General features: G+C 41.2%; 1 protein-coding gene across 3 annotated transcripts in view; it reads right to left on the bottom strand.

Annotated features, from left to right (window-relative positions):
• Positions 1-26,619, bottom strand: part of PDGFA (platelet derived growth factor subunit A) — a 101,974-nt gene extending 75,355 nt beyond the window's left edge. For 2 of the 3 annotated variants that reach the window (XM_077449054.1, XM_077449053.1), the window contains exons 1-2: positions 25,959-26,619; positions 20,563-20,659 (exon numbers count right to left, since the gene is read on the bottom strand). In XM_077449054.1, the coding sequence (XP_077305180.1) occupies positions 20,563-20,659; positions 25,959-26,021 (160 nt within the window). In that variant the 5' untranslated portion in view covers positions 26,022-26,619. The remainder of the gene's footprint in view (positions 1-20,562; positions 20,660-25,958) is intronic. The other variant, XM_077449055.1, reaches the window with a different exon arrangement.
• Between the last annotated feature and the right edge of the window lie 706 nt (positions 26,620-27,325).

The following is a 27,325-nucleotide window of genomic DNA, read 5'->3' on the forward strand; positions in this document are numbered from 1 at the left end:
CATCATTAGTGTGCCAGCTGCGACATGTTTTTTTGTGTCTGATCCAATCAGCTGGGTATTTCTTTTGAAAAACAAATGAAGGCATAATCATAAGCGTCATCGTTTAGACAGAGGTGAATGAAGGCACTTGCTAAAGCATCAATGCTGGCCAAACTCCATGGGCAGCATTTTTGTATGTCTCATCATGATGTAAGGCAATGCTAACATTGTCTTGAATACGCCTCCATCCGCTCCTCTTTTTCAAACCCAAACACCTATTTTCAACATCTGTGCAAACAAGACCTTAATGTTCACATGTTGCCCTAAATGAGTCATTCGTGCAGGAATGGCACATGCTCCTTAGCCTTAAAGTGGAAGTAAACTCCCCTATTGTTTTCAGCCAAGGAAGCTGCCATCTTTGCCTCTGTTTAATCTTCAACTGCTATGGTGCTGCACATGTGATTCGTTATGACACCAGCCATTGGATGGTTTGATAGTTTGGCTGAGAGCACAGCCAATGTGCAGTTAGCATTCCCGGCATGCCTTTTTTTTTTAACTGTTTAAATCAATGGGTTTACTTCCACTTTAAGTCATTCATAAATGTCATTCTGCGAATGCGTCGTTGCATAAATGACTCATTCAGGGAGCGCAACATTCGTATACCAAATTATCAGCTCAGAAGACCTACAACAAAATGCCCATGGCCCAATCATGGCACAAGTAGTTTAGCATCACTGCTCAAGAATGTCCTAGTATGTAGCATATAAGCAGCAAAAGGCTGCTTCCATCAGCACCTTCTCCAACAGGTGTTTTCCTTTATAACAAATCCCCTTAGACTTCATACAGCACATGGCCTTTGAACTAGCTCAAAACAAAAGACTTTGATTGTACGTTTATTGTTTCCATATTCTAAATATCTCATTCTTTTAGGCAAGTGCGGGAGGAGGAATTGCCAGCAGATAATTTAGAATGGTTTTGTGGCAGGCAACCAAATAGTTTCACTTAAATTTTTTATGGACTGATGTACTGGCAACGTTTGGAGAACGGATAAAATATACGACAATTAGTGCCGTCATGTTCCATAATGTATCTGAAAATGCAACTTGATCATTACCAACAAAATGGCAAAATGGAGAACAGCCAAATAAAAAAAAAGGGGGGGGAGAAGAATTAAAGGTGATCCTATGTAGAATGATTTGGCGTTCGTTTTAACATCTGCCAGGAAACACAATTACGTTTTCAGAAGCCCAGAACAAAGTCGCCTTCAACTGATTTATGAAGCTGGGCATACAAAACATGATTGAACTCACAATAACTCATGTAGACCAGTAGAAAAAAATTCACATTATTTTCACGTCTATCTAATCAAATGGAACTCATGCCAGTTTTTTTTTTTTTTTTTTATCCATTTCCTGCTATTACCCAATTTATCGTTTTTTATGACTCTAGTCTATAAAATGTTGATCAAACAAGGCAGTTACCCATATAACTGGTACAAGTAACCTAAGTGAAATAATAAAAAAAAACATAATTAGAATAAATGACTAGACTAATGACTTTTTTCTTTTTGGCCAGCAGCCCATTTAGCCTGCTTATTAGGGGCAAAGTTTATAGCGTCTCTCGGTAAAAAGAACCCCCCGACCAACTAATACTCATATTCCTAGCATTCCCCCACCACTGCAGCCAGTACGAAAGTCCCCAGTGTTGACTGGTGTCAGATGCTGTGGGGAGTGGTGATGTCACTGCCTCCATCGGTGCCTGGGCTGATTGGCTGCTACACCTGCACTGTCACGTGGAAGGAAGGTGCATGCTCTCCCATACCCATACTCCCATATATTATTATTATTTTTATCATACAGGGTTTATATAGCGCCAACAGTTTGTGCACCACTTTACAACATGGGGGAAAACAGTACAGTTACAATACAATTCAATACAGGAGGGATCAGAGGGCCCTGCTCGTTAGAGCTTACAGTCTATAAGGGAGGGTTAAGTGGAACAAAAGTTAACAGTTGTGGGGGATGATCAGATGGAAAAAAAAAAAAAAAAGTTGTTAGGTATGGGTAGGATAGGTTTCTCTGAAGAGAAGGTGTTTCAGGGATCATCTAAAAGCTAATAGAGTAGCTTCTCTGAAGAGAAGTGTTTTCAGGGATCATCTAAAAGCTAATCGAGTAGGAGATAATCGTACAGATTGGGGTAAGGAGTTCCATAGGATTGGAGAGGCTCTGGAAAAGTCCTGGAGGCGAGCATGGGAGGAGGTGTTGAGGGAGCTAGAAAGCAGGAGGTCTTGAGAAGAATGAAGAGAACAATTAGGTTGGTATTTTGAGACTAGGTCAGTGATGTAGCTGGGGCAGAGTTGTGGATGGCTTTGTAAGTAGTTGTTAGTATTTTGAATTGAATTTGTTGGGTGAGCGGAAGCCAGTGGAGGGACTGACAGAGAGGAGTAGCAGACACAGAGTGATTAGTAAGGTGGATGAGTCTGGCGGCATTCATGATGGATTGAAGGGGGACAGACTATGTAGAGGTAAGACAATGAGGAGGGAGTTGCAGTAGTCGAGGCGAGAGATGAACAGGGAGTGAATTAAGAGCTTTGTTGAGTCATTGGTTAGATAGGGGTGTATTTGGAGATGTTGCCAAGGTTGAGGCGGCAAGATTTGGACAGTGATTGAACATGGTGCTTAAAGGACAGTTCAGAGTCCAGGACTACAACTAGGACCTTGGCATGCAGGGATGAGCTTATACTTGTGCCATCGATTTTGACAGTAAGATCAGGGGAAGAGTTACGTTACGTGGGGGAGGAAGTATTTTACATGCTAAGGAAGCAGAAATAAAGCCTGGGGAGGCCAGGCAACATGGGTATTATTGGGTTGGGAAGGAGGTCCCTTTAGACAGACCATGTAACTTTGTCATGAATGGGCCAAGTAATGTTGTGTCTTTAACATGGGCATTCCCTCAGTTCATTTTTGACCCGCGATTAGACAGATCAAAAACAATGCAATGTGTCTGTATGGGTGGCTGGATATAAGTGGATGTCTGTCTGTTTACACCTGGTTTAGTTCAGGTTTGTTGGATCGAATAGCCAGACACAAGTTCTATGGATCCCCTATGTACTCTAGATACCAGATTTTCAATGTCAGCATATCCTAATGCTAAACCAGGTGACCCCAGATGATGACCCATAGGTCAAAACGCGTCGGGAAGACTCTACCACTGCCTATTTTTCCTGATATGCTTGTTATTAACCACTGGAATGTGTTTGATACTTTTTTTTTATTTATTTTTTATTTAAACGTTATCACACCATTTTGGCTCTATCCTTCCATTTCATGTCTGGGTTGATGCCGGAGTTGTCTCTCTAAAAGCTGTTACTACATACAGTCGATTATATTGAAAGAACCACTTGTTTTGGGATCCACACAACCATGAAACGCTGAACCAGTGCCTCAGTAGGAACTATAAGCGATTGCTGACCCCTTAGATATATGTCTACTAGGGTCAATTCCATCTGGTAAGCCTGCGCTTCTTAAGGTGGTGGAAGTTGCACTGTGGTGGAATTTTCACGGTTACATCCGATTTGGATTCCGGCTTTCACTAAATTTTGTTGGGACTCATGTTTGCACATTTATTATTATAAAATATGGACTCTATTTAATCATTATCTGTGTTTATATTTATATTTCATTTTTTATGTTCATATTCTCATGTTTGGGGTCATGTTTCACAAAAAATTCATAGTTATATGAATACACTGTATAGGGTTTTTTATATCCTTTTTCAGTATATATGTTGTTTATTTTTTTATATTTACCATTCTTTGTTTTCATTATATTCTGATTATTACGGCAGCATATATTTAGCGCTTACACTTTATATTTGACATATCCTAATGCTAAACCAGGAAGACCTGAGATATCACAAGAATAGCAGGCCTAAAGGTTTATCTTTTGGCAGGAAACGCATTTAAAGCAAACCCCTAAACACATAATTTCATGTTGCATTGAACCTCGCATTCACATCCCAAAACCTCATTAAAAAACGTATGCAGGAATTTTTTTTTTGTAAATTTACAATTTGTTCCCACACTTCCTGGTTTCCAACAGGAACTGGTGATGTAGCCAGGGCCTCCCAGCTGTCCTCTTGGAGATCCTGCTTGGACTTTTGCATAAGGGACCTGGGATGGTCTGTTATCATTCTATAACAAACAGCACCAGATCTCCTACAGCACATCCACCAATCTTGCACATTAGAAGTTCAAGACCTGAAACAGTTGGTTTTTGAACAATAACCAGCCCCACCAAATCTCCCATGGCACTTGCAAGAGTGCCATATATGCTGTAGATCTGGCACATCTTTTCATTATTGACTAACAAACTACACCAGATCCCCTACAGTGCATGCAGGAGATATAGCGCAAAAGTCATTGGTGGGCTAGCATAGAATAAGAAAGAAGAAGCTGGCCTTCCATGATGTTTTTTTATAAGAAATGGCAGAATAGGTTTCACATCCACAGGAGTAAAAGACTGTAGAGACTACATAAAACCTAAAAGAAAGAGGCAAGTCACTATTACTGACTGTATTCATTTTCAAATTAAGATTGTATTGCTTTGTCAATTTGATCAGGGAAGTGTTCTGCATTAAACATTTGTATGTAAACCAAACACTTAGCAATTTGTTTGGAGTTCCATTTTGATAACAGCTATTTATATGGGAACTAAACCTATTGCTTACAGCCAAGTGCTGCACATGTGATCACGGCACCAGCCAGCTCTTTGCCTATCAAGTTTAGGGTTTTTTGTTCTTTTTTGTTTTTCTTCTGCGGGCAGGCAACTTTTTCTGACAGGTACTCGCACCCATGTCTGCAATTTTCACTCAAGCGAGAATATCTTGGCATAGCCCACCTCTCGTAGCACTACCATGCCCTGCGCATGTGAAATGGAGACTTGAGGAAGTCACAGCTCCCATATAGCATGGCAGCACCAAAGAAGTGAAGCCTGGCAAAGAACTTGTTCCTAAGTAGAGGATGGACTCCATGGGCTGACAAGTGTCTAGTTTTAAAAAGTCAGCAGCTACAGTATTTGTAGCTGCTAACTTTTATTTTTATTTTTTTAAATAAGTAACATTCCTCTTTAAATATTGGAGTTTTCCAATCAGAACAAGGCAGGTATCATCTGAGTAAACTGCTGCAGTTTAATTCCATGAAATGCCAGCCAAATGAAAACACTGGGGTTTATTTACTAAAGGCAAATCCACTTTGCACTACAAGTGCACTGCAAGTACACTTGGAAGTGCAGTCGCTGTAGATCCGAGGGGGACATGCATGGAAAATAAAAAACAGCATTTTTGCTTGCACATGATTGGATGATAAAATCAGCAGAGCTTCTCTCATTTCAGATCTACCCCTCAGATCTAAAGAGACTGCACTTCCAAGTGCACTTGTAGTGCAAAATGGAGTTGCCTTTAGTAAATCAATCCCACTATGTGCTTAGTGATCTACAAAGTCTTGACTGGCAGATGCCACTTGTATACCTGCCAGTCTAAAAGGAGATATGAAAAAAAAAGTTATTTCTGAGCAGCCAGTTACACTCCACATATAGCACATTCCGACCAAATCTCTTCCTGTCCTGCTGTCGTTTTGTTTTGGTAGCGGATAAAAATGCCACTCGCTTCCTCGGCTTGCATTCAAGCTGTGGTATGATAATGTTTTAATAGCAAGTTATGTGTTATGACATAATGTAGGTGGGCCTAGGCGTTACTAGGGGTATTTCGGGACATCCATTTTGCCTTGAAATACAAACGATTCCTTGCAGTTATTGAGGTCAATCATCTAGCAGTAAAAACAAAGTAATATCCTCGGCCGGGTCTCTGGACACTTGTAAATGCAGCACTGATTTTTTTTTTATCCATTAGCAGATATTGATCAGATACAAAGTCAATGTTATCACAGTCCACAGTTAAGATTCTTTCTTAAAGGTTCATGCAGACGGGGCTTACACAGCCATTTCAGATGTGTGACATAATTTCCCAGCTCTTTCCTGTGCCATGTACAGCCAGCCATACAAGTAATTGACTGTAAGTAGCTGTGCTCTTGTAAACGCTGATGCTTCTTTGCAACTGCATTTATCCGCGCACGCAATTTCCCAAATGCAAACATATTGTTGGTCAAAAAAGATGCACAAAATCATTGCATTTACCAAAACACCACTGTTTACAGGAGCACATGTGGCCTGGAAAGCACAGGGAAATGATACCAGGCATGCTGGTGTAAGCCCTGTGTATATGAACCCTTAATACCCAATATGTTCCAAAAAAATAAAATGTGAAATCTGGTTTCTGTGGGTAAGATGGACCCATTTCACAGATGGCCCAGTGATTACTTGTGCTGTAGGAGACATGTCCTCAAACACTGGTTCAAAAACATACTCCCAACTTGCTGATTGGACAATGAAGCACACTAATGAAGTCATCAAATTGCTCCTGCCTACTGTCATTATTATCCCAGTCAACACTCGTGCATACAGTAGAGCCACATTGGCTTCTAGTGCTGCCTTATTTTTTCCCAGTCTGAGCATTGTATTACAGGGGATTACTAGAGGCTGATATAAGGAAAATCCAGGTACTTATACTACCAGCAATTAAAAGATACATTTAATAGGACTTTGCTACTGCAGGCATAAAGTAGCAAGTTGCACATACCAACTTTAAAACGTTGAATGCCTGGGCCCTTCTGACAGCCAAAGCTGTGTAGTGTCAGAGTTTGGTGCTACTTCTTAGCCCCATCATGCTTCTGGCCCTTCAATATGATGGTCTGCTTCAATGTCCAATACAAATGTGCAATAAGGGACGTGCAAATGTCAGCACTTAAAAAAAAATAAAAAAAATAAAAAGTACTAAAGCTTTTGCCTATCAGAAAAAAAATGAATATTAGGGCCATTCACACCAGATCAAGTACATTCCCATGCGGTCCAGTTTCGCAGCCCAGCTGCTAAACACTCTAGAATGTGGTAAAAGTAGTGCAAGCACTACCTTTATAGAACACACTGCACCAAACCGCATTCGACACCATACTACGCGATTTGGTACCTACAAACGCAGTGCATTAAAGTATAATTGAAGGCAAAGCTTTTCTTTTTAGTTTTGGATAGAGTGGAGAGGGATTCGAATGCTTGTCAGTTTGTATTGCTGTCTGTACCCTCGATAGAGAGATTTACCCTCTCTATTTGTCCTGTTTACCATTATCCTTGAATGTCAAAGTAAAATGAAAATCCCACATTTTGTGTTGTCCCCAGAAAAGTAATAGAGGGGAAATGTTCCAATGGGTACATTAGTTCTGGTGACCTGGGAGTCCCCAAGGAATTCCCTAAATTTGCAGGGATTTCTTCACACTTCCTGTTTGGCTATGGGACAGGAAGTGAAGGGAAATCTCCTCAATGGGACACAGATGGCAGAAAAAATCTTACAGGGGATATAGCCCTCCCTTACTCTATCCAAAATGAAAAAGAAAGTTATGCCTATAGTTCTACTTTAAGCAAAACAAAACATTAACTATAGTATTGGGATTATCATTACAAACATAACATGTCAAAACCAACAACAAAAAATACTTTGCCATAAACTTTTGCACCAAGGAACAATAGTCCTACTTTGTACTGTCTTAATAAATCAACCTGTTTATTATTATTTTGCCAGTCTTCATTACCCACTGCAACCAGGTTCCTTGGGCTTCTCCATGCAGTACAAAATGTAAAGGAAAACAAATATGGTATTTATAAACCAGGCATTCAAGAGCACCACATGTTGTATGGTATACTAAATGTGACTCTGTAAATCTCTACCAATCTGAAAAAGTTCAAAATTATAAAAAAAAAGTCTCCATTGCCTGTAGAATCCCAGGTAGTTATTTTTCCTAATTGGAATCTAGTTGCTATAAGTAATGGACCTTTTTTCTCCATATAATATAATAATAATAATAATACCTTAAATATGGTAATTCATATTTTTGCTATTAATTTTTTTGCTTTATATCCTATTCCTGCATTCTCATAAACCAAAAAATAAATCACATCACATACTCCTCAAGCCATACATACTTTTAGAAGTGGGGGCACAATAAAGCTCATAAGCAGTTTTAAATATTTTATATATTGCCTATGCTAAGCCTATCCCACAGAGAAAGGTTATATGCATATGGGAGCTCCTTCATGAATTAATCAGACATGTGAGGTTGAAGATAGGCATTCATAAGAGTCCTAATTAGAGTTATTTAAATAAATGTGAATCGATGAGAAATGTGTGTTTCAGCACCATCTCAAAGCCCTATAGCACATTACTAACTACATACTGCTTAGGCGCCATTTTGTCAAATATCTATCATATTGGGGAGAGGAACAACATTAGAAAACATAAAACATTAGCCTAGCCTTTGTAGTATATCTGCTACTAAAGTGACATTAAGAACCAAATCCATTGCGTTATTTGGCATTTCAGAGGCAAAATAAATTTGAGCCATTAATAGTCAAGACTGATACAAATTGGTGCCAAAGTATCAGCCCCATAAGGTAACGAAAATAATAGAATAATTTGAGTGACAGATCCCCCATTATTGGTAATAGCTCAGTTAATGGTGGTTAAAATGTATATGACATATAGTTTTGCGTTCAGGATTAGCGTAAGTGGAAAAGGTTATTTTTTTTCTAAATGTTAGGGGGTTTATTTAATGGATTAGCTTAAAGGCAAAGCCTAGGACACATTATTAGAAAACTGGATGAAAATGTCCATATTCAGTACCATTTTTTGATTTTCTGTTCTTTAATATACTGCTTTGGAGAGCAGATGTCGACTGCTCAGATGAAAATTTCCAAAAAGGACATGTTTGAAAAATTTTCTCGTTAGTTATCAGAACTAACAATTTTTCTTTAAACAATGCAGTATTCATCCTTAAAAAAAACAAATGAGTAAGACTGCACCTGATCGGAAACAAAGTACGACCCAAAAGTTTTTTGAAACACAAAATAATTAGCATATACGGGATTATAAAAGATGATTTTTAAGGAGATATAAACTGAAATTTTTGTGATAGTAATAAGTGAATAGCAGTATAAAGTTTACCAGTACACAGATTATCTCTTAGACTTAAAAAGGGGTTATGATTAATAGTTATTATTAATGCTGTTAATACTATTTTTGAGTTTATTATTATTGTTACCATGATTAGAAGGGTCACACTCACATTACATTACTTATGAGTTTACGCTGGAATGTAGCTACGAACGTGGGACGTTTTTTTGTGCCTTATTGAGAATTTTCACACCATTAATGGCATTAAGAAAAAAATCAAAATTAACACTGGACTAGCCCAAATAAATATAATGCACAAGTCTACAATATAACACTATGACAGACACCCCAGTGGAGCTGTCCCTGGCCTATGCAATAAATGTAATATGTAATATGTAATAAACAAGGTATAATAGAAAGAAATTGTATAAAAATATAATTTTATTAAATACATATATTATAAAAGCAGAATCTGTACATGTGTACAAGAAAAGTGGCTGAACAACATAAAAGTCAACATGGCATGGCAATGACCAAGTGACATGATGGAATGGTCCCCAATTTTATCTATTATACCTTGTGTATTACATATTGTGATTGACTCCTCAATCACTAGGGCCATTAAAGTCCCATTAAAGGGGAACAATTTCTCCATTTGCTTTATGTTATTGGGATGTGGGCAGTCCTTTAGTTTGACTCTACCTCAACGTTTCTACATGTAGATTTACTAAAACTGGAGAGTGCAAAATCTTGTGCAGTTGTGCATGGTATCCAATCAGCTTCTAACTCCAGCTTGTTCAATTAAGCTTATAATAAAAAATGGACGCTGATTGGTTTCTATGCAGAGCTGCACCAGATTTTGTCCAATTTTAGTAAACTAATCCCACTGCTCTTGTTTAGCATACATTGATCAATGGGGCAGCCTGCCGGGTACAAGGGCCGCTAATAAACTCCAGCTTGTTCAATTAAAGCGGAGGTCCACCCAAAAATGTAAATTCAGCTGATTGGATTCCCCCCCCCCTCAAGTGTCACATTTCATTTGGCACCTTTTGGGGGGGGGGGGGTATTTGCTCCCACTTCCAGGCATAGATCACCGCAGGGTCCACTGGGTCCCAGAAGACAAGAGGGACCAGTGAGGATGTGCAGCATGACTCACGCATGAGCACTAGAGAACCAGGCGGCGCCTCCATCCGAGAGCCGAGGGACAGATCGACTTCGGGTGAGGACATCGCGGGAGCCCTGGACAGGTAAGTGTATTTTAAAGGTCATCAGCTGCAGTATTTGTAGCTGCTGACTTAAAAAAAAGATTTCTTTGGAACTCGACAAGCTTTGACAAAGAAAACCCTGGAAGCTGATTGGTTTCTCTGCAGAGCTGCACCAGATTTTGCACTCACCAGATTTAGTAAATCAACCCCAATGCCTCGATATTGCTCCTAGTAGGTATGTATTGGTGGAGAACTGGATGCCAGGGTAAACCTCAGTTGTAAAAGGAAGAAGTCAGAATTTAATTTATAGAGGCAGCTCTCTGTCAACCAAGGTGTCCCAAAGGTGACCTGGAGCAGTCCATAGAACATTGGAAGGATTATAGTGGGTAGCCAAATAATCTAAGTAGCCAAACTGAAAGCTGGGGGTTTGGCGACAGTCATTATTTTGGGATATCCATTTGGCTTTACAACTGTAGTCCAGTACAAATTTTAACTTACTGCCAATACCCAAGCCCTAATGAATATGGAGTTTTAACCCCTGGAAAGACCTTGGCTTTTTGATCATGTCATGAAATAGAATTCTTACTGGAATTATTTTATGATTTGTGGTACTCTCATCTGTCTAATGTTCAAAGTTGCTCTTAGCACACACACACACACACACACACACACACACACACACACACACACACACACACACACACACACACACACACACACACACACACACACACACACACACAGCAAAGAAATGTAAAAGGTTCCAGGTCTTACAATGCATATACCTGCAACATTGGCACAACTCTCAAAAAGGCCAGATCCACCACATAGAAATGGGTGCACATGGGGTTGCTGCTTCTTCCCTTTAAGGCCTCATGCACACTGGACGTTAAAATAACATTATAAAAACGCCAGTAGCTTTGCAGTGAGTTTTTTAACGGTTTCCAACGTTTTTTGCAATAAGGTTTTTTAGCGTTTATTTGTCTTTTTTCAATGCATCAAAAACGTCAAAAAACTTTGGCGAGCCACGTTTTTGGGCATTTATCAGCATTTTGAAAATCAGCTGAAAAACTCCACTCAGAACCCACTAGTTTTGGCATTTTTTTACAGCCAAAAAACACCCCAGCCAAAAACTAAAAAACTAACAGCCTCTGTGTGCATGGACACATAGGATAACATGATGGGGAGTTTATTGACTGTAGAAAAAAACATCTGAAGCCAAAAACAGCTGCTGTAAAAACGTCCAAAAACTTCCAGTGTGCATGAGACCTAAAACTGAGCTCATATGAACTACACAGGCTCTCTGGCTAATTAATTGTAATGCACAAGTCTTTCACCATAAATCCCAAAAATGTACAATTATCCCATCAGCAGATGGCTATCCCCCACACTTTGGCAGTGGACTGTCCATTTGCGTCAACACATCCAGTGCAGAGTAGAGCATAACCCACAGCAGTCAGACAGCCAAGAAGCAAAGCATTTCTGCATATTGAGTTTGACAGGCAACATCTACTCAGGTCAATAGGACTGACCTGCAACCATGAGCCACACACAGCTCCTGGTTGCAGCACACTTTTCAGAGGGTGGTAGAGCAGTGGCTCCCAAGAATTTAAGAGGTGATCCTGGCACCTCCTGAACACATTTTTATATTCCCAGGAGGGTTTTTGTATTGAAATAATGCACAGCAGCAGCAAGTTATGTTCGGCCCGTGGTTGCAGCTCAGTTCTATTGACCTGAATAGATGTCCCCTGTCAAACTCAGCTTTGCTTTGCTTGCTAGCTGTCTGACTGCCATGGCAGGCTTTATGGGGACAGTCAGGGGTGGTAAAAACACAGATAAACCACCTATTTGTATCACTCATGTAAAAGGGCCTAACTCCACACACACTTTGTTTTAATCAGGCCCTTCCACTGGACCTGAGCTATTCATAGGAGTCCAGTTTTAGAGGAATGGGACAACACGTATTATCACAAATGCTCAAAGCTTGAATTGACTGAATATTTAGTCTTCTAGCTAAAAATAGACACTAAATATTTCTATCCATACTAATTTACTCATTATATAACAAAGCAATGATGCACGTGTCCACCATTTTGTACTACAAACACTGCAATGTCTAATTGAAGGTTCACCAGTAATGTTTTTTTTTTCTTTTTACCCCTTTCAAGATAAAAGCAGCTTTAATCTTGAAAATGCACAATCAGCTGTGTCTGGGATTCGGGTGCTTCATTACCTGCTCAAAGCTCAGCAACATAAGGGAGGTCATGAAGCAGAAAACCAGGCCTCTATAGACAGCCCTACAATTACACCTCGACCGAAGAGGCCGTGTGAATAAGGTCTGCAGATTTCAGCGCTTGTAGTCTTGTTCCAACAGGCTTTGTGATCCTTTGACACCAATTTGTTTTAATACCAAACAAAAAAAGAAAAAAAAAAAAAAAGAAAAAAGGAAAATAGCTTAATATTATAATATATGACGATGGCCAAAGTTAGTAGGCCTCAACATGACTTCAAAAGCAAGACAGAGAAAATTGCTAAAGGCATGCACTCGACAGAAGCTGCCACCCAAATGTCATCAAAGACTCTTCCCTATTCATTAGAGACACAATCATAACATGGCTATTGTCAGCGAGCTTTTCACCACCAGGCATAATCTTTCCTCCCAGTTTATAGCTTACAGTCCTGTCAACAGGTAGAAATCAGCAAAAAAATGGTGCCATATAATCCCAGATAATTGAAATAATGATTGCACATTTTTCCCCTAAGGCTTTCTAAGGGATGTTTTGTAATTATGTTACAAAATCGGTATGATGATTTTCCAAAACGGAAGTCAGAACTATGAATACAATTTTGCAATACCTCAAGTGTAACAAAATTACTAAAAAGCATAACAGCCTGTGGTAAAAAGAGACCATTTAAAAAAAAAATCTCAACCTATACCATTACTCTATTGCCATAGGTTCAGTCAAAACTGTGTTTCCCACAGATTTTTCCTTTCTGAAAGAAGGATCCTATAAGTTGGGATCTAATTGGCCAATGTGGGTGATACAAACAGGGGTCGATTTACTAAAACTGGAAAATGCTAAATCTGGTGCAGCTGTGCATGGTAGCCAATCAGCTTCTAAATTCAGCTTGTTCATGACAAAAAAAAAACTGGACGCTGATTGGTTTCTATGCACAGCTGCACCAGATTTTGTATTCTCCATTTTAATAAATCAACTCGACAGCTCTTGTTTAGCATACACTGATCAATGAGGCAGCCTGCCTGGTACAAACGTCACTTTCCCATCTCTAGAGCTGGTTAGCTAGGGGAAAGCTGAATGGTCACTGTGGGAATAGCAGTATACAGCAGCAGGTCGCAATTAGGTCTCATGCACATTGGCATATTAAAATAGTCCTACCTATGCTGGATCTTTCTATAAGAAGCTGACAGAAAAATCCAGCATAAAAAATGCTTGTTGTGGCACATTAATATGTGCATTTATGTGAGTTTACAGCGTTTAGGATCGCAGGCATGTAAACTCATTCTATTAGCTAGAATAATCATGTATTTGACTTATTGTATATACGCGAGTATAGGCCGACCCGAATATAAGCTGAGGCACCTAATTTTACCACAAAAAACTGTGAAAACATATTGACTCGAGTATAAGCCTAGGGTGGAAAAATGCAGCAGCTACTGGGTAAACAATGCCCATCTGCAGCCTCACTGTTCCCATTTGCAGCCTCACTGTGCCCATTTGCAGCCTGACTGTGCCCATTTGCAGCCTGACTGTGTCCATTTTCAGCCTCACTGTGCCCATCTGCAGCCGTACCTTTGATTACGAAAACAGCGGGTGTCTTCTGCTGTGTTATGCAGTCTGTTTGGTGGCCGTCCATCGTAACAAAGCCCCCCCTCCTCCTCATCCACGATACATGGAACACTGATACAGTTTCCTAGCATTGTATCAGTGTTCCTCTATAACGGACGAGGAGGATTTGGGGCTTTGTTACAATGGATGGCCAAACAGATTGCATAACACAGCAGGATACTCCCGCTGTTTTAGTAATCAAAGGTACTCAAAGGGTCTGCTGTACGGCTCACTCGAGTATAAGCCAAGGGGCCAGTTTTCAGCCTAAAAAATGGGTTGAAAAACTCGGCTTATACTCGAATATATATGGTACTTTTATTACTGGTTAGAATATTCATATATTTATTTACGTTTGGATCAATGCACCCACTCCTGCACACATATCAAACTGTGGCATGTAGCTGTATCTGTGCAGCCATTGGGGTTGATTTACTAAAGGCAAAAAGACTGTGCACTCTGCAAGAGAAGTTGCTCCAGAGCTTAGTAAAATGAACAGAAGCTCCGATGACTTCCATCCTTGAATCACGTGCAAGTAAAAATGCTTTTTTTATTTTCCTTGCATGTAAATTGGGTATTCTTTGCAAAGTGAAGCCTTCCCTCATTTACTAAGCCCTGGAGCAACTGCAATTGCAGAAAGCAACTGCAAAGTGCAGTCTATTTGCCTTTGTAAATCAACCCCATTGCGTCTGCCTCCACTTGTACAATGAATGAGCCCCCACATGCATTTTCGCTAGTAGGCTCCTTTTTTTTTTCTTAGTCCCTGAATGCTGCTCTAAAATACAAATCTAAATGCCACAAAGTGCGTGTACATATTGGCTGAAATTGAGCTGTGTTCACAGGAAAAATAATTATGAAAAAATGATAAATACTTTACATTCCCATTAACACTAACATTTTCAACCTCTTAGGCCTCTTGTACATTGGTTGTTGGGCTGCAGTGTACCTTGGGGGGGGGGGGGAATGTGTCAGATGCAGCATCCAGCCCTGCTGTAGGCCGTCTGTTAAAATCTATTACAGGCTGCAGCTGGATGGGGCTGAACGATGTATCATGTGGTACAGGCATTTAGAATCATGTCCATTCAGGGACCAGGTTCTGGAATGCAGGATATAGGGAACCCCCCCAAGATTTCACTGGCAAGTCCCCAGTGCTGTGTGGAGCTAAGCACTCCTCCCCCAGGAAGGGGCAAAGAGCCACTGAAATTTTTGGGGGGTGTCATAGTCGCACATTATTTTCTCCCCCTTTTACAGATCCTGTTACAGACAGTGTATTCAGTGAAAGAGGGCAGGAGGGGGTGTGTCCCCATTGGATCATCTATAGTGCAGATAAACCTGGAGACCCTGAGTTGTTACCCCCTTAGCACTGGAAATTCAGCATCAGGAAGAGGACAAGGCAGCCTTGCAGTAAGGCTGAGTTCACACCGCCGATGGATGTGGCTTGCAGCAGGGGGTCCGATGCCTCCCTGATTTCTGTTTCAGGGACGAATTAGGGCTGAATTTTTGCCTGAATTTGGCCCTGAAATGGAGCCAAAGACACACTGGGGGTTATTTACGAAAGGCAAATCCACTTTGCACTGCAAGTGCACTTGGAAGTGCAGTCGCTCTAAATCTAAGGGGTAGATCTGAAATGAGGGGAAGCTCTGCTGATTTTATCATCCAATCATGTGCAAGCTAAAATGCTGTTTTTTATTGTCCTTGCATGTCCCCCTCGGATCTACAGCGACTTTACTTTCAAGTACACTTGCAGTGCAAAGTGGATTTTCCTTTAGTAAATAACCCCCATAGCGTTCCTGTGCAAGCCACTATGTGAACCGAGTCCATAGAGAGTCGGTCAAAATCTTCTGTCATGCGAATTGGATGCTGAGAAACCCACATCCAGTTCGCATAGGTGTGATTATAAAGTAAATAAAGTAACTAAAGCTATAAAGTAAAAAAAAAAATGTTTTTGCTAAACTTCAGCTTTAACTGTGCCTGTACTGTTCTGGCAAATCTCACTTTGAATTGTAAACTAAATTTACATGCTGTTTGTCCTAACAAAGGGTTAAAGCAGAACTACCCCCTCCAATTCTTTACAGCTAAGGAGGCTGCCATCTTAACCTCTGTCTAATCTGCAGTTGCCATGGTGCTGCACATGTGATCAGTTTGGATACCAGCCATTTGATGGTGTGACAGTTCACTTGAAAGAACAAGCAAGATGTGACAGTTATTCACAGCATGCTTTGAATGTGACTGTTTTGGAAAGCAGTTAAATAAATTTAAATAGATCTGCTTTAAAGATTGCATGGCTTGAGTGGTACGTTCACGTTGTATATTAATGCACCTTAAAGTGGTTGTAAGCCACTTTGAAAAACAAAAAAACTAACACCTGCAAGACAAAGGCATAATGAGCTAGTATGGATAGCGGAAAACTCGTATGGGTGCGCTCCCAAGTCCTGCTTCTGCGTCTATTGCCCGCATCACTGGATTTGAGTGACAGCAATGGGAGCCAATGGCTGCGCTGCTATCAATTTATCCAATCAGGACATGAGACACCAGCTAGCTCTAGCTGGTGTGCTCATCCCTGGGGATAAAAAGATCGGGTTCAGGTGAGTAAAATGGGGGCACTGGGGGGGGCTGCAGCATGACAGACGGTTTTTCACCTTAATGCATAGAATGTATTAAGGTGAAAAAACACAAAGGTTTACAACCCCTTTAAAATAAAACTCTCCTTTAGGCCGGCCATAACTTAAGCAAATTTCCTTCCTGCAACCACGGGTTGCAGAAAAGTTCACTCAATTCCCCCATCAACACATACAGTGTTGATGTGGGAATCCCTCCTGCCAGGCCATTGTCCTGGTGGAAGACGTCCCCACCAGGAGAAGACGGTGATTATTGCTACCGGCTATAGCTGCCCATACATGGTTCGAATCTTGGCCAGCTCCTGATTCGAACCGTGTTAGTCACCTTAATTGTAAATTGTTCAGAATAGCTTAAAAGCTGCCTATAGAGTCCTATGTATAAAATGTGCTCTGCAAAACAACTAAAAAAGGTAAGAATAGTTTAGAGTAATTTTAAGTTAATGGGAACACAAACTTATAGTGGGGATTCTCTCACTTTAAAGCAGCTACAGAAAGCATTAGAAACAGACCTGCAGTCTCTTCCTCTGGGAGTAGACAATGAACATGAACACAGGTCACCTTCTATAACAACCAAGACGGTTTTCACCCTTCTCTCCCAAGGGAGTAAAGTCACACCCATTCATCATAAGCACCATTGCTTTATCAATGGCTCAGCTGCTGTTTATGGCCCAGGAATCTGACCTTTCATCTCTTTAACCCAGTGTTTCTCAACTGCAGTCCTCAAGGTTCATGTTTTCAGGATTTCCATTTTTTTGCACAGGTGATTTGATCGGTTTCACTGATCAAATTAGTTACCATAGCCATTTCATCTGAGGGAAATCCTGAAAACATGACCTGCTGAGGCGCCTTGAGGACTGGAGTTGAGAAACACTGATTTACCAATTGTGCCCAAACGTTGGCTTCCAATATCATCTGCAATTAGGGTCAATTCAATCAAGTGCACACGTTTTTTTATCTATTGTTTTTTTTTCAGACAGCATTTATTTCTTATGATTTGTTATTTTATTACATTTACAGCCTCCTTCACAGGGGGCGATTACACACAATCCCAGCGGCAAGAATCGGTTGATTCATACGGCTGGAATGACAGGTGTTTATACGTATAGCCGCGGCCACTCAGCCCGTACAAAGTAATAATAGGCTGACAGCAGCCATCTCTATTCGTATTAGGGTTGCCACTTTTTCTTCAAGCCAAACCCGAACACTTTAGTGGCGCACAGCAAAAAAAATATTTTTTTTTGCATTCTGTAAAGGATTGTAAAAGACCTAGGACACCTTTGGGGGCTCCATGGAGAACAGTAATGTGGCTTGTATAGTGCCCCCTCACCCTCCTATCAGGCTCTGTTCTGAGCTACATTACTGCCTGAATATTGTGTCCAGGTTTCAAGTGGACTGAAACCTGGACACATGATTCAAAACCCGAACTGTCCGGGTGAATCCTGGACAGGTGGAAACCCTAATTCATATATATCCAGTTACCTGCGGTTTTGGGCACAGTCAGATGCGTCCAGGCCAAACTGATGGCTAGTTTGCATGCTGCCAGAAATGCCATCCCCTGGACGCAATCTGTCTGCACCATGGGCCAGTCACAGTCTATAATTACATGTAACCACCAGGATGAGCGATTACATGCACACATAGGTGGCGACAGCCAATCATTTGCACAGGGTACAGATATGACCACGCCACTGGTGGCTGCAGCTGTTTACACACACACACACACTGTGTGCATACAATTAGTTTATCCACCAGCAAGAATTGATGATTCTCAATGGCGGCCCCTCCTGTGAATGAAGCTTTATTGCCTCAAAGAATCTGGTGCAGTTCAGAAGGCGGTGATATTTTACCATGTTCACACGTGTGCGATAATGTTTGCGAACTGACATGTACAAGCAGAAGACCGCTAACAAAAAAATCATAATATATAAATAAATATATATATATATATATATATATATATATATATATTAAATACAATACATATAACTTGTATTTGGTAATTTCAGCGTGATAAAACCTTTGGGGCTTGTTCCAACCATGTCCATTGAGATGAGTTTTTCTGCCCATATGTATGGCCTAAACACGACGACAATTGGTCTCTGTGCCCTTCCTCTGCAGAAAAATGCAGCTCAACAGACATGATGTTAACAAGCCCTTGGAGACGTCTGTATTCATTTGTTATTACTTAAAACTGGAGTTATACCTCCTTAGCCACCAATCAACATCAGACTTGTCATGGAAAGCAAGGCTTCACACTCAAGACAGTAACCACGTATTTACCATATGGTCACGCATGGTGCTATGCATGCTGTAGTGCCATTCGATATAGAATAGAACCCCAATACAACTGTGTTGTACAGAGCACCCCATTCCACATAGTATGCATTGTTGTTCCCTACACTGATGAAAATGCTGCAGATGCATTAAGGTGCCTCAAAAGGATTGGGTGCCCCAACGCATTTGAGTTACTAGATGCACAAATGCGAACAGGCCCTGAATCTGATGGGTGCCCTTGGGGAAATAACCCTAGTTGATACCCAAAGACCTTTAATCATAAAAGAACATATAGTCATAAGCAGAATAAATAATATAAAAAGGTTTACAGTAAATAACGTGACAATAAAGCATTCTAGAACTCTTCGCATGCCATTACCTGACCTCTGTTACTCTTGGTGGTAACCACTTAGTGCTGAGCTGGGACTTATTCTGCAGTGCTTTAGAGACTTTGTATGAGTGCTTGTGAAGCAGCTAACTTCAAACCAGCACAGGCTTGGAGGGCAAGGGAGAAAATCCCTGGAATTCATAAGGAGTCTTGCCGTAGTGTGACAAATGGCTCTTTACCTCCACTTTCCTTATCAATGATATGGCGCTATTTCTTTATGAGTTTTCCTGGTAGTCGTATTGGCTCCTGTCTACACTGGCCCTAGTTAGTAAGCATGCCAGATAAAGACCTTCGATTGTAAGCCCCTGGAGCACAGGGACTAATGTCAATGTACAATGTGTAAAGCACTTCATAATTTGCAGGCCCTTTATAAATACATATAGTAACCAATAGGGCCCTACAGTAAAAGTGTTGTAAGTCAGAACTACTTAAATTTTCATGAACTACATACACACCCACAGAAACATGTTGCAAATCCCTTATTGAATCTCCCTAAATGACAAAAAACATATAGAAATGTGCTTCTAAGGCTCCATGTACACTGAACGTTAAAATAATGTTATAAAAACGCTAGTAGCTTTGCAGTGAGTCTTTCAAAGTTTTTTAACGCTTTTGCAATATCGTTTATTAGCGTTCTTTTATCGTTTTTCCACGTTGGTGTTTTTTTTTTATTTTTTTGGGGACACATAGGATAACATAGAGGGGAGTTTATGGGCTGTTAAAAAAAACCTCCCAAAAATGGCCATTTATGAGCTTCATTGTGCATGGAGCCTAAAGCCTGAAGTTTAACCATACACTAGCAGAATTTCAACAGAAGATTTTATTTTATGAATGTTTGTTTGATATTCTAATTGTTAAAGGCGACAAATCGACAATTTATTTATTTATTTATATATTTTGTGAGAAATTTTGAAACAGCGGGACAGAAATTCCTTTTAAATGTACACATTTCTAAATGTATATGTGGTTTTCATTTGTGAAAATCGAATGTTAAAAGCAATCAAACTTTCTGAAGGACATCTGGCGATTCTCTGTTATTACTGAATGCACTGATGAGATTTTTTCGTACTAACGCTCATTCGAAAATCTACCAGTGTATGGCCAGCTTTACTCTGAGAGTGGTTTTCCGTATACAAGCCCTTTAAAAAGTAAAGCAGCCATAAAAATCTGTGAGAAGGTAAAAAGGAAATTGAATTTACCTACGGAATCAATGTCCAGGATGCGCTGTAGGTCACGGATGCTGTGGATTTCGCTGTGAGCCAGTTTCTCTATCAGCTCCTGAGGGATCTCTGCTTCCTTCACATAGCCAGGGAAGAAACACATTTAAAATACAGTTCACAGTCACTTCCCATTCCCAGTGATTATCCACTCCCACTACAAATGTACAGCGTGCATCCCAGTCCCTCCCTCCCGGGTGAGCATGCTGCAGGATAAAATACATGCATGACGGGGCAAAACCAGCACAGACGCACAACTCGGGTAGACCTTCTGTATTCTAGCACCAGGCCTCAGACGGCGCTGGATCAAGGGTTGCTCTAGCTTCCGTCAATGTGTGAAAGAGGCCTAATTATCTTCAATGTCACCAGGGGAAAGTGCTGCAGATTTCCTATTACAGTCACAAAGGAAAACAAATGTCAGCGTCACTCACTTGCTTCTTACGCCTTATTTACACCTTATCGTAGCCTGCCCGGGTTACCTTTGCTCCCTAGCTCACTTCTTTTTTTTTTTTCTCTTAGTAAAAGTCGTCTTTGACCGTCTCTGCCTATTTCAACAGCACTTGCTTCATAGCAGTAGTAGAGTGTTGTAACGTGTTAGCCATCGATCAACGCAGAAGGTCTGCAGTTGAAATGAAACTCTTTAGGGCTCATTCACACTGGCGTCTAAAACGCAGCCTTTAGATGCTTACAGCATATAGTTTTTATGCATCTACGCAGCACCGTAGGAATCAATGGGGAAAATGAAAAAGTGCACCGTGTTTAGCAGCGTATGAAAAAAAAGGGGGTGACACAGCTGCATCTGGGGCCATACATATCTGACAATTTTATGTGTGTAGACATATGTACATTAAGGAATTAAGTCATTAGAAGAACTGTACGCATCTATGCTACTTTTGGGTGCGTATTTTACGCAAGATCTTCTGCTAGCAAGAACTTGCATTTAATGCAGTAAATACGCATATCCCCATGTGAATGAACCTATTGGCTAACTTGAGTTATTAAAGATGTAAACTTAACTTATGGTGGCCACACATACTTCATTTTTTTTTTATTATTATGTATTCATTTGATCCAATCAATCAAAACAATTGAATTTAAAAACAAATTGAACAGCCATAAGTTCCCTTTGGATCAATTTTGATTTTATTTAGATTTGATTCCATCAAACCGAGTCGATCACCAAAAGTGAAAATAATTGACCGATTGACCTTGATCAGTAGCACTAAGATGCATTGTTCAAGAATACAATAGCATTTCAATTGATTGGGTCATTGAGATTATGTGGTGAAAAAAGAGGCAATCGATCATCATAAAGTTATGATCATACGTTAATCCAGCCTTGCTCAACATATTCAACTCAGAGGAACTCTTAAAATAACTTATGGTCTCAGGGAAGCTTAAATGGCTACATCTACAACTTATGATACATTAGTGTGATGGTCAGTGGGAAGAATGCTCCTTGCACTTGTGGTCATTGGGAGGAATTACCCCCTGACAGATATCTAAAAATATCAATGGTAACTTATCTGAGAGGCAGAAGATGGAACAAGGAACCCCTAGCAACCTGTGGAGGAACCCTAGGGTTCCATGGAACACTGGTTGAGAAACCCTGTCTTAACCACTTGATTGAAATCCACTTAGCCGTGTGTGACATATCAATTGAATGTGTTGTTGACTATAGATGGATCAGAAAAGAAATCAATATTTGTTTCGGAAGCATGTATGCCCACCCTTAGATACTTTCATCCGACTTTTTAAAAAACCTGATGAAGGGATCCAAGTTATCCAGAAAGCTTGCACCTTTAATAACTCAGAGGGTATGGCTCAGGCTTTCACCGGCAGTACTTCGGAGGTTACCTGTTGCCTCCTAAGAAAGCATCTACAAGCATCTACTAATTTTACGTGTACCTAGGTAGCTTTCCTACTTGATACTTGGCGACTTTAGGGATGCTAAAAGACGTAAAAACACTGCATGTCCTATTTTCCTCTTCAGCAACCACGAAAGCTCTCTTAGAGGTGCAGTTTTCTGTGCCTGCCATGTACAGTGAGGGGACAGCAGTGTATTGAACATGCTGGTCTTAATATGCTGCTATCCCCCACCCTACTTGGCAGGCACAGAAGACATGAAGTATGATATGCCTAATACTGCAGTAATGTCACTAGGTCCTGGTTAATTCACACTGCGTCAGCTTATTAGAGGGCTTTTAAATTAAAAAAAAAAGAACAATGATTTGCCAAGCCCTACAGCAAGCAGTCACAAGGCAGTTTTCATTAGCCTGCCCGCACAAAGCAGCTAATACACAATTTCTGATTGGCTGCTATAGTTTATTGCATATCATTGCTCTTCTAATAGAAGGTGAAAATAACACCTCAAGCTATTTAATTTCTAAACATTTTGCAAATAAAACAAACATTGGAAGAGTTTACAAATATCCTCTGCTGTTTAGCCACAAGTCTGACTTCCTGCAAAGAAACTGTCTGGAAATGAAGACACAAAGAAGAAACGTAAAGATGGCCATATAGGTTGCACAAGAAAAATCCAGGCAACGCTAGTCGGAATGATAAATAACAACTATCCTAAAAATAAAAATAAAATAAGGGTTTTCCCCAAGTCCAAGTATAGCTAATGATGAATGGCACTTGGACTGTAAGCTCTTCTGTCAAAAAAAAAAATGTTTATTCACAACTTTTAATACTATGGGGCTATGATTTTTTTTTTTACTGGCATAATGTTTGAGGACAGCATGTTGGCTCAGTGGCCTTGCAGAGCTCTAGTATTTGGATTATTTCCCACAAGGGGCACTATCTGCTTTTATTTTAGTTTATATGCACTCTCTATTTGAATGGGTTTCCTCTTGGCGTTCTTGCAGTACTGTGGTCCTAGGCTTATCTCCTACCAGAGAAGAAGCCACTACACATCATTTACAAGTTCATGAAGAAGTAACATTAGACAACACTAATGGTGACCATAGAATATGTTGTTAGCACACTATAGTTCATGCAAACTTGCTCATTCTTGCTCAGTCCTTGAAGAAGAAATACGTGGCTCAGAAATATTAAAAATGAATTGAACATTTTGCATGAATTTAGGTGTGATGATGACATATTCTATGGTATCTCCTACAAGCAACACACCTGTCTATAACTACCTGAGTTCCATGGAACCCTAGGGTACCTCTAAAGGTTGCTTGTGGCTCCTTGAGCAATGAGCAATTTCTGCCTTTCCGAAAAGTAACCATGGACAGCAATGATCTTTTTAGGCATCTGTAAGGGGGGATTCTTCCCACTGACCACAAATATAAGGCATGCTACCCAATCACCACGAGCTGTTAATAGAGCAAGTATTAGCAAGGGTTCCCCAGGAACAGAAAGTTATTTTAAGCGTTCCCCTATATTAAAAAGGTTGGGAACGGCTGATCTAGAGCATGTATGTTCTCACCATGCTTGTGGTGCTCTGGTTACCACCCACCATCCAAATGCATACTGGAAGGTTAACTCGCTCAATATTGCATGAGTGAATGTGGTGGGAACATTAGCTTGTAAGTGCCTCTAGGGCTGAGACTAATAGTAATGTGTAGTGCTCTCTACAGTGTCAGCAATATATAGCTGAATAGTAGAATGTGGTTGCAACTTAGCAACTCTCTCCTGATGTATATATAAAAAATGACTGCATAGTATAAAAGACCAGTGGCTTTGGAGATCACCACTTTCACATAAACCAACACCATGAGAGGAAAGGGCTAGACACATAATTAAAGTCAGCCATAAAATCAACATCAAGTTTTTTCCTTGGGGAGGAGGTTAGAAAGGTAGTTCACAAGCCTGACAGTCAAGTGATTACAACCTCCCCCAACACAATCTATCGTCTGATCTCAACTCCCCCCCTGAAAATCTACAACAGTCACTTCCACCCAACACTGCATCAAAAAAAAAAGTCTTCAAGTAATAAAACCCTACCATTATAGATAATAACCCCAAAGGCGACAGGATTTACCTTTTTTCTTTAAGAACCCTGAGGATATATATTACAGTTTATAACACAGCCTTGAAACTTTATCAGGTCTGGCCCAGTTCTCACACACATGCAACAGCATGGATATTCTGCACCCTCGCCAATAAAAATGCATTATTAACCTTGTCTGTGCTGGGGGGCACGCTTCATACACCAAGTTATCCATGACCCTCCACAATGCATGCCAAATTTACAGTGAAACAGACACAGGGTATACATATATCCATTAGCAGATGTAGACATAAAGAAATACATATAGCTATTTTTATAAAATATATTTAAAAATTTTTTTTTTTTAAATAAGTATTTAAGGCATAATCAGGTTGGCATTAAACTTAAAAAATAAGGATGTTTGTGTATGGCAAGGAGGCCAGGTGCAACATTTCTTAGCAGCCAATCAGAATTTATCTTTTATTGATTTGCCAGAGGAAATTGGTTGCGATGGACCATTGCACATCAGTATTACTCTTATTTCTTTATTTTATTTTTTCATTTTTTTATACAAGCCAGACCAGCAAAATGTAAAATCCATATTTCACCTGGCTTCTTTGAACTTGGTCTTGTGTGACCAAGGCGCAAATGCAGGGCTCTAGGGAAATATACTAATTCCCTACTCACTAATTAAATTTTCCAGCTACCTGGGAAAAAAATAATAATTCTATAAATATTAAAAAAAAATGAAGAGCTGTTGACCTGCTTTACGACAGCATGGTGTCTTCTAAATGGGCATTTTTTTTTCCCTTCCGCCACCAATATTATCAGCAAATACATATTTTTTTTCTGCACTACCATCAACTGCTGCGCCAATTTTACATGTAGCGTTTTTTTTTTTTTTCTGCTGCAGGTCTAAAGATCAAACAAATCCAGATTGATTATAGCTTTGTAACTTTTGTACTAGGAGGCAGTATAGACAAGGAGACAGATGTGCTCAGCAAAAAAAAAAAAAAAGAATACAGTATATCACATGTGTAAAGGCCTCTGACATAGTGTAGTTTGAAGGGAAGGAGGAAAAAAAAAAGGCTTTAGAAGTGCAATGTGCATGAACATGCCCTAACCTTGTCTAGGCATGGTCTCTGAGAATGTGAATTTGTCAATCTAAAAGAGATCATTGGGGTGATTTGGATCCTTGTAGGGGAAGCTGTCATTAGAAGGAGCTGCTGCAGAACCTCTTGGGAAGCAGATCTTGAATCTAGAAGGTTGGGGGGGGATAGATAGCATTTTGGTGATCTGAGGCTTGCAAGGTTTTTTTTTTTTTTTTTTTTTAAATGCTGGATGGATGTGTCCCCAGCCCTGCCCATAGGGAAGAGATCTGCTTATGGATCTAGTCTTACAAGGATGGAGGAGAAGAAGAGCAGAGAAGACCTACCTCGCCAAGGGAAGGAGACAGGTAGCAGACGCCTAGAAGCAAAATCCAAACCCAGCTCGTCATTGCGTTCTGCTGCACTTACTACTGAATGACAATGCAACAACGTCTTGATGTAGGAGCTGCAGAACTGCTCCTGTGTCTGGGGGAGTCAGTACCATCCCTTAGAGGGGGATCAACACCCCACCAAATGTCACCGATCTGGGTTCTTGGGGGGGGGGGGGGATAGGGGAGGAGGGGGGGATCTCCAGCACCAAGCTGCCTCTCCTCTTCCCCCCTCTTCTTTGCAGATGGTTGTCTCAGCAGAGGCTCGGGGTGGTGTGCATGTCCGGATCCCCCAGAAGAGGCAGATCTAGATCTCCTGTGAGCCGCCCATCACCTGTCTGTACGGAGGAGCTCCCTGCACCCCTCCCCTCCCCGGCCACTACAAATCACACAATGCACAAAAGGCAGCAGAGAGCAGTCTGGGAGAGGGCTGCTGCAGGGGAGACAACTTTCCAAAAAAAAAAGGTCCAACTCCAATGTGGGAGCGACGAGCAGATCAGATCCCCGCACTTCCAGCGGTGTAATCCCTCCGAGAGCCAAGCGAGGAGCGGGGAAAGTCCGGAGATGTCAGCTGCTGCTCACAGCTCTGTGCGGCTGGCTGGGAGAGTGAAATAATCTGGAGCAGAGATTATACCATTGCCAACCTCCCCGGCGCCGCCCCCTTCTCCCTTATACTAAGCAACACAAACAGCCGACGAGTGGGCAGGAGCTTCCAGCCAAATCACTGCCCGAGACAGAGGTGCTCCGGGGTGCTGCCTGCCAGGGTTGGGGTCTGCACAGGGCGATCGGGGTGCTGCCTGCCCAGGCTGGGGTCTGCACAGAGAAATCCGGGGTGCTACCTGAACAGGGTGATCCGGGGTGCTGCCTGCCCAGGCTGAGGTCTGCACAGGGTGATCTGGGGTGCTGCCTGCCCAGGCTGGGGTCTGCACAGGGTGATCTGGGGTGCTGCCTGCCCAGGCTGGGGTCTGCACAGGGTGATCTGGGGTGCTGCCTGCCCGGGCTGGGGTCTGCACAGGGTGATCCGGGGTGCTACCTGCACAGGGTGATCGGGGTGCTGCCTGCCCAGGCTGGGGTCTGCACAGGGTGATCTGGGGTGCTGCCTGCCCAGGCTGGGGTCTGCACAGGGTGATCGGGGCGCTGCCTGCACAGGGTGATCAGGGTGCTGCCTGCACAGTGCAATCTGGGGTGCTGCTTGCCCAGGCTGGGGTCTACACAGAGCAATCCGGGGTGCTGCCTGCACAGGGAAATCTGGGCTGCTGCTTGCCCAGGCTAGGGTCTGCACAGAGCAATCCAGGGTGCTGCCTGCACAGGGCTGGGGGCTGCCT

This window comes from Lithobates pipiens, unplaced genomic scaffold (assembly GCF_037356315.1).
Source record: "Lithobates pipiens isolate NorthernLeopardFrog02 unplaced genomic scaffold, aLitPip1_a1.2 Scaffold_22, whole genome shotgun sequence".
Classification (NCBI taxonomy): domain Eukaryota; kingdom Metazoa; phylum Chordata; class Amphibia; order Anura; family Ranidae; genus Lithobates; species Lithobates pipiens.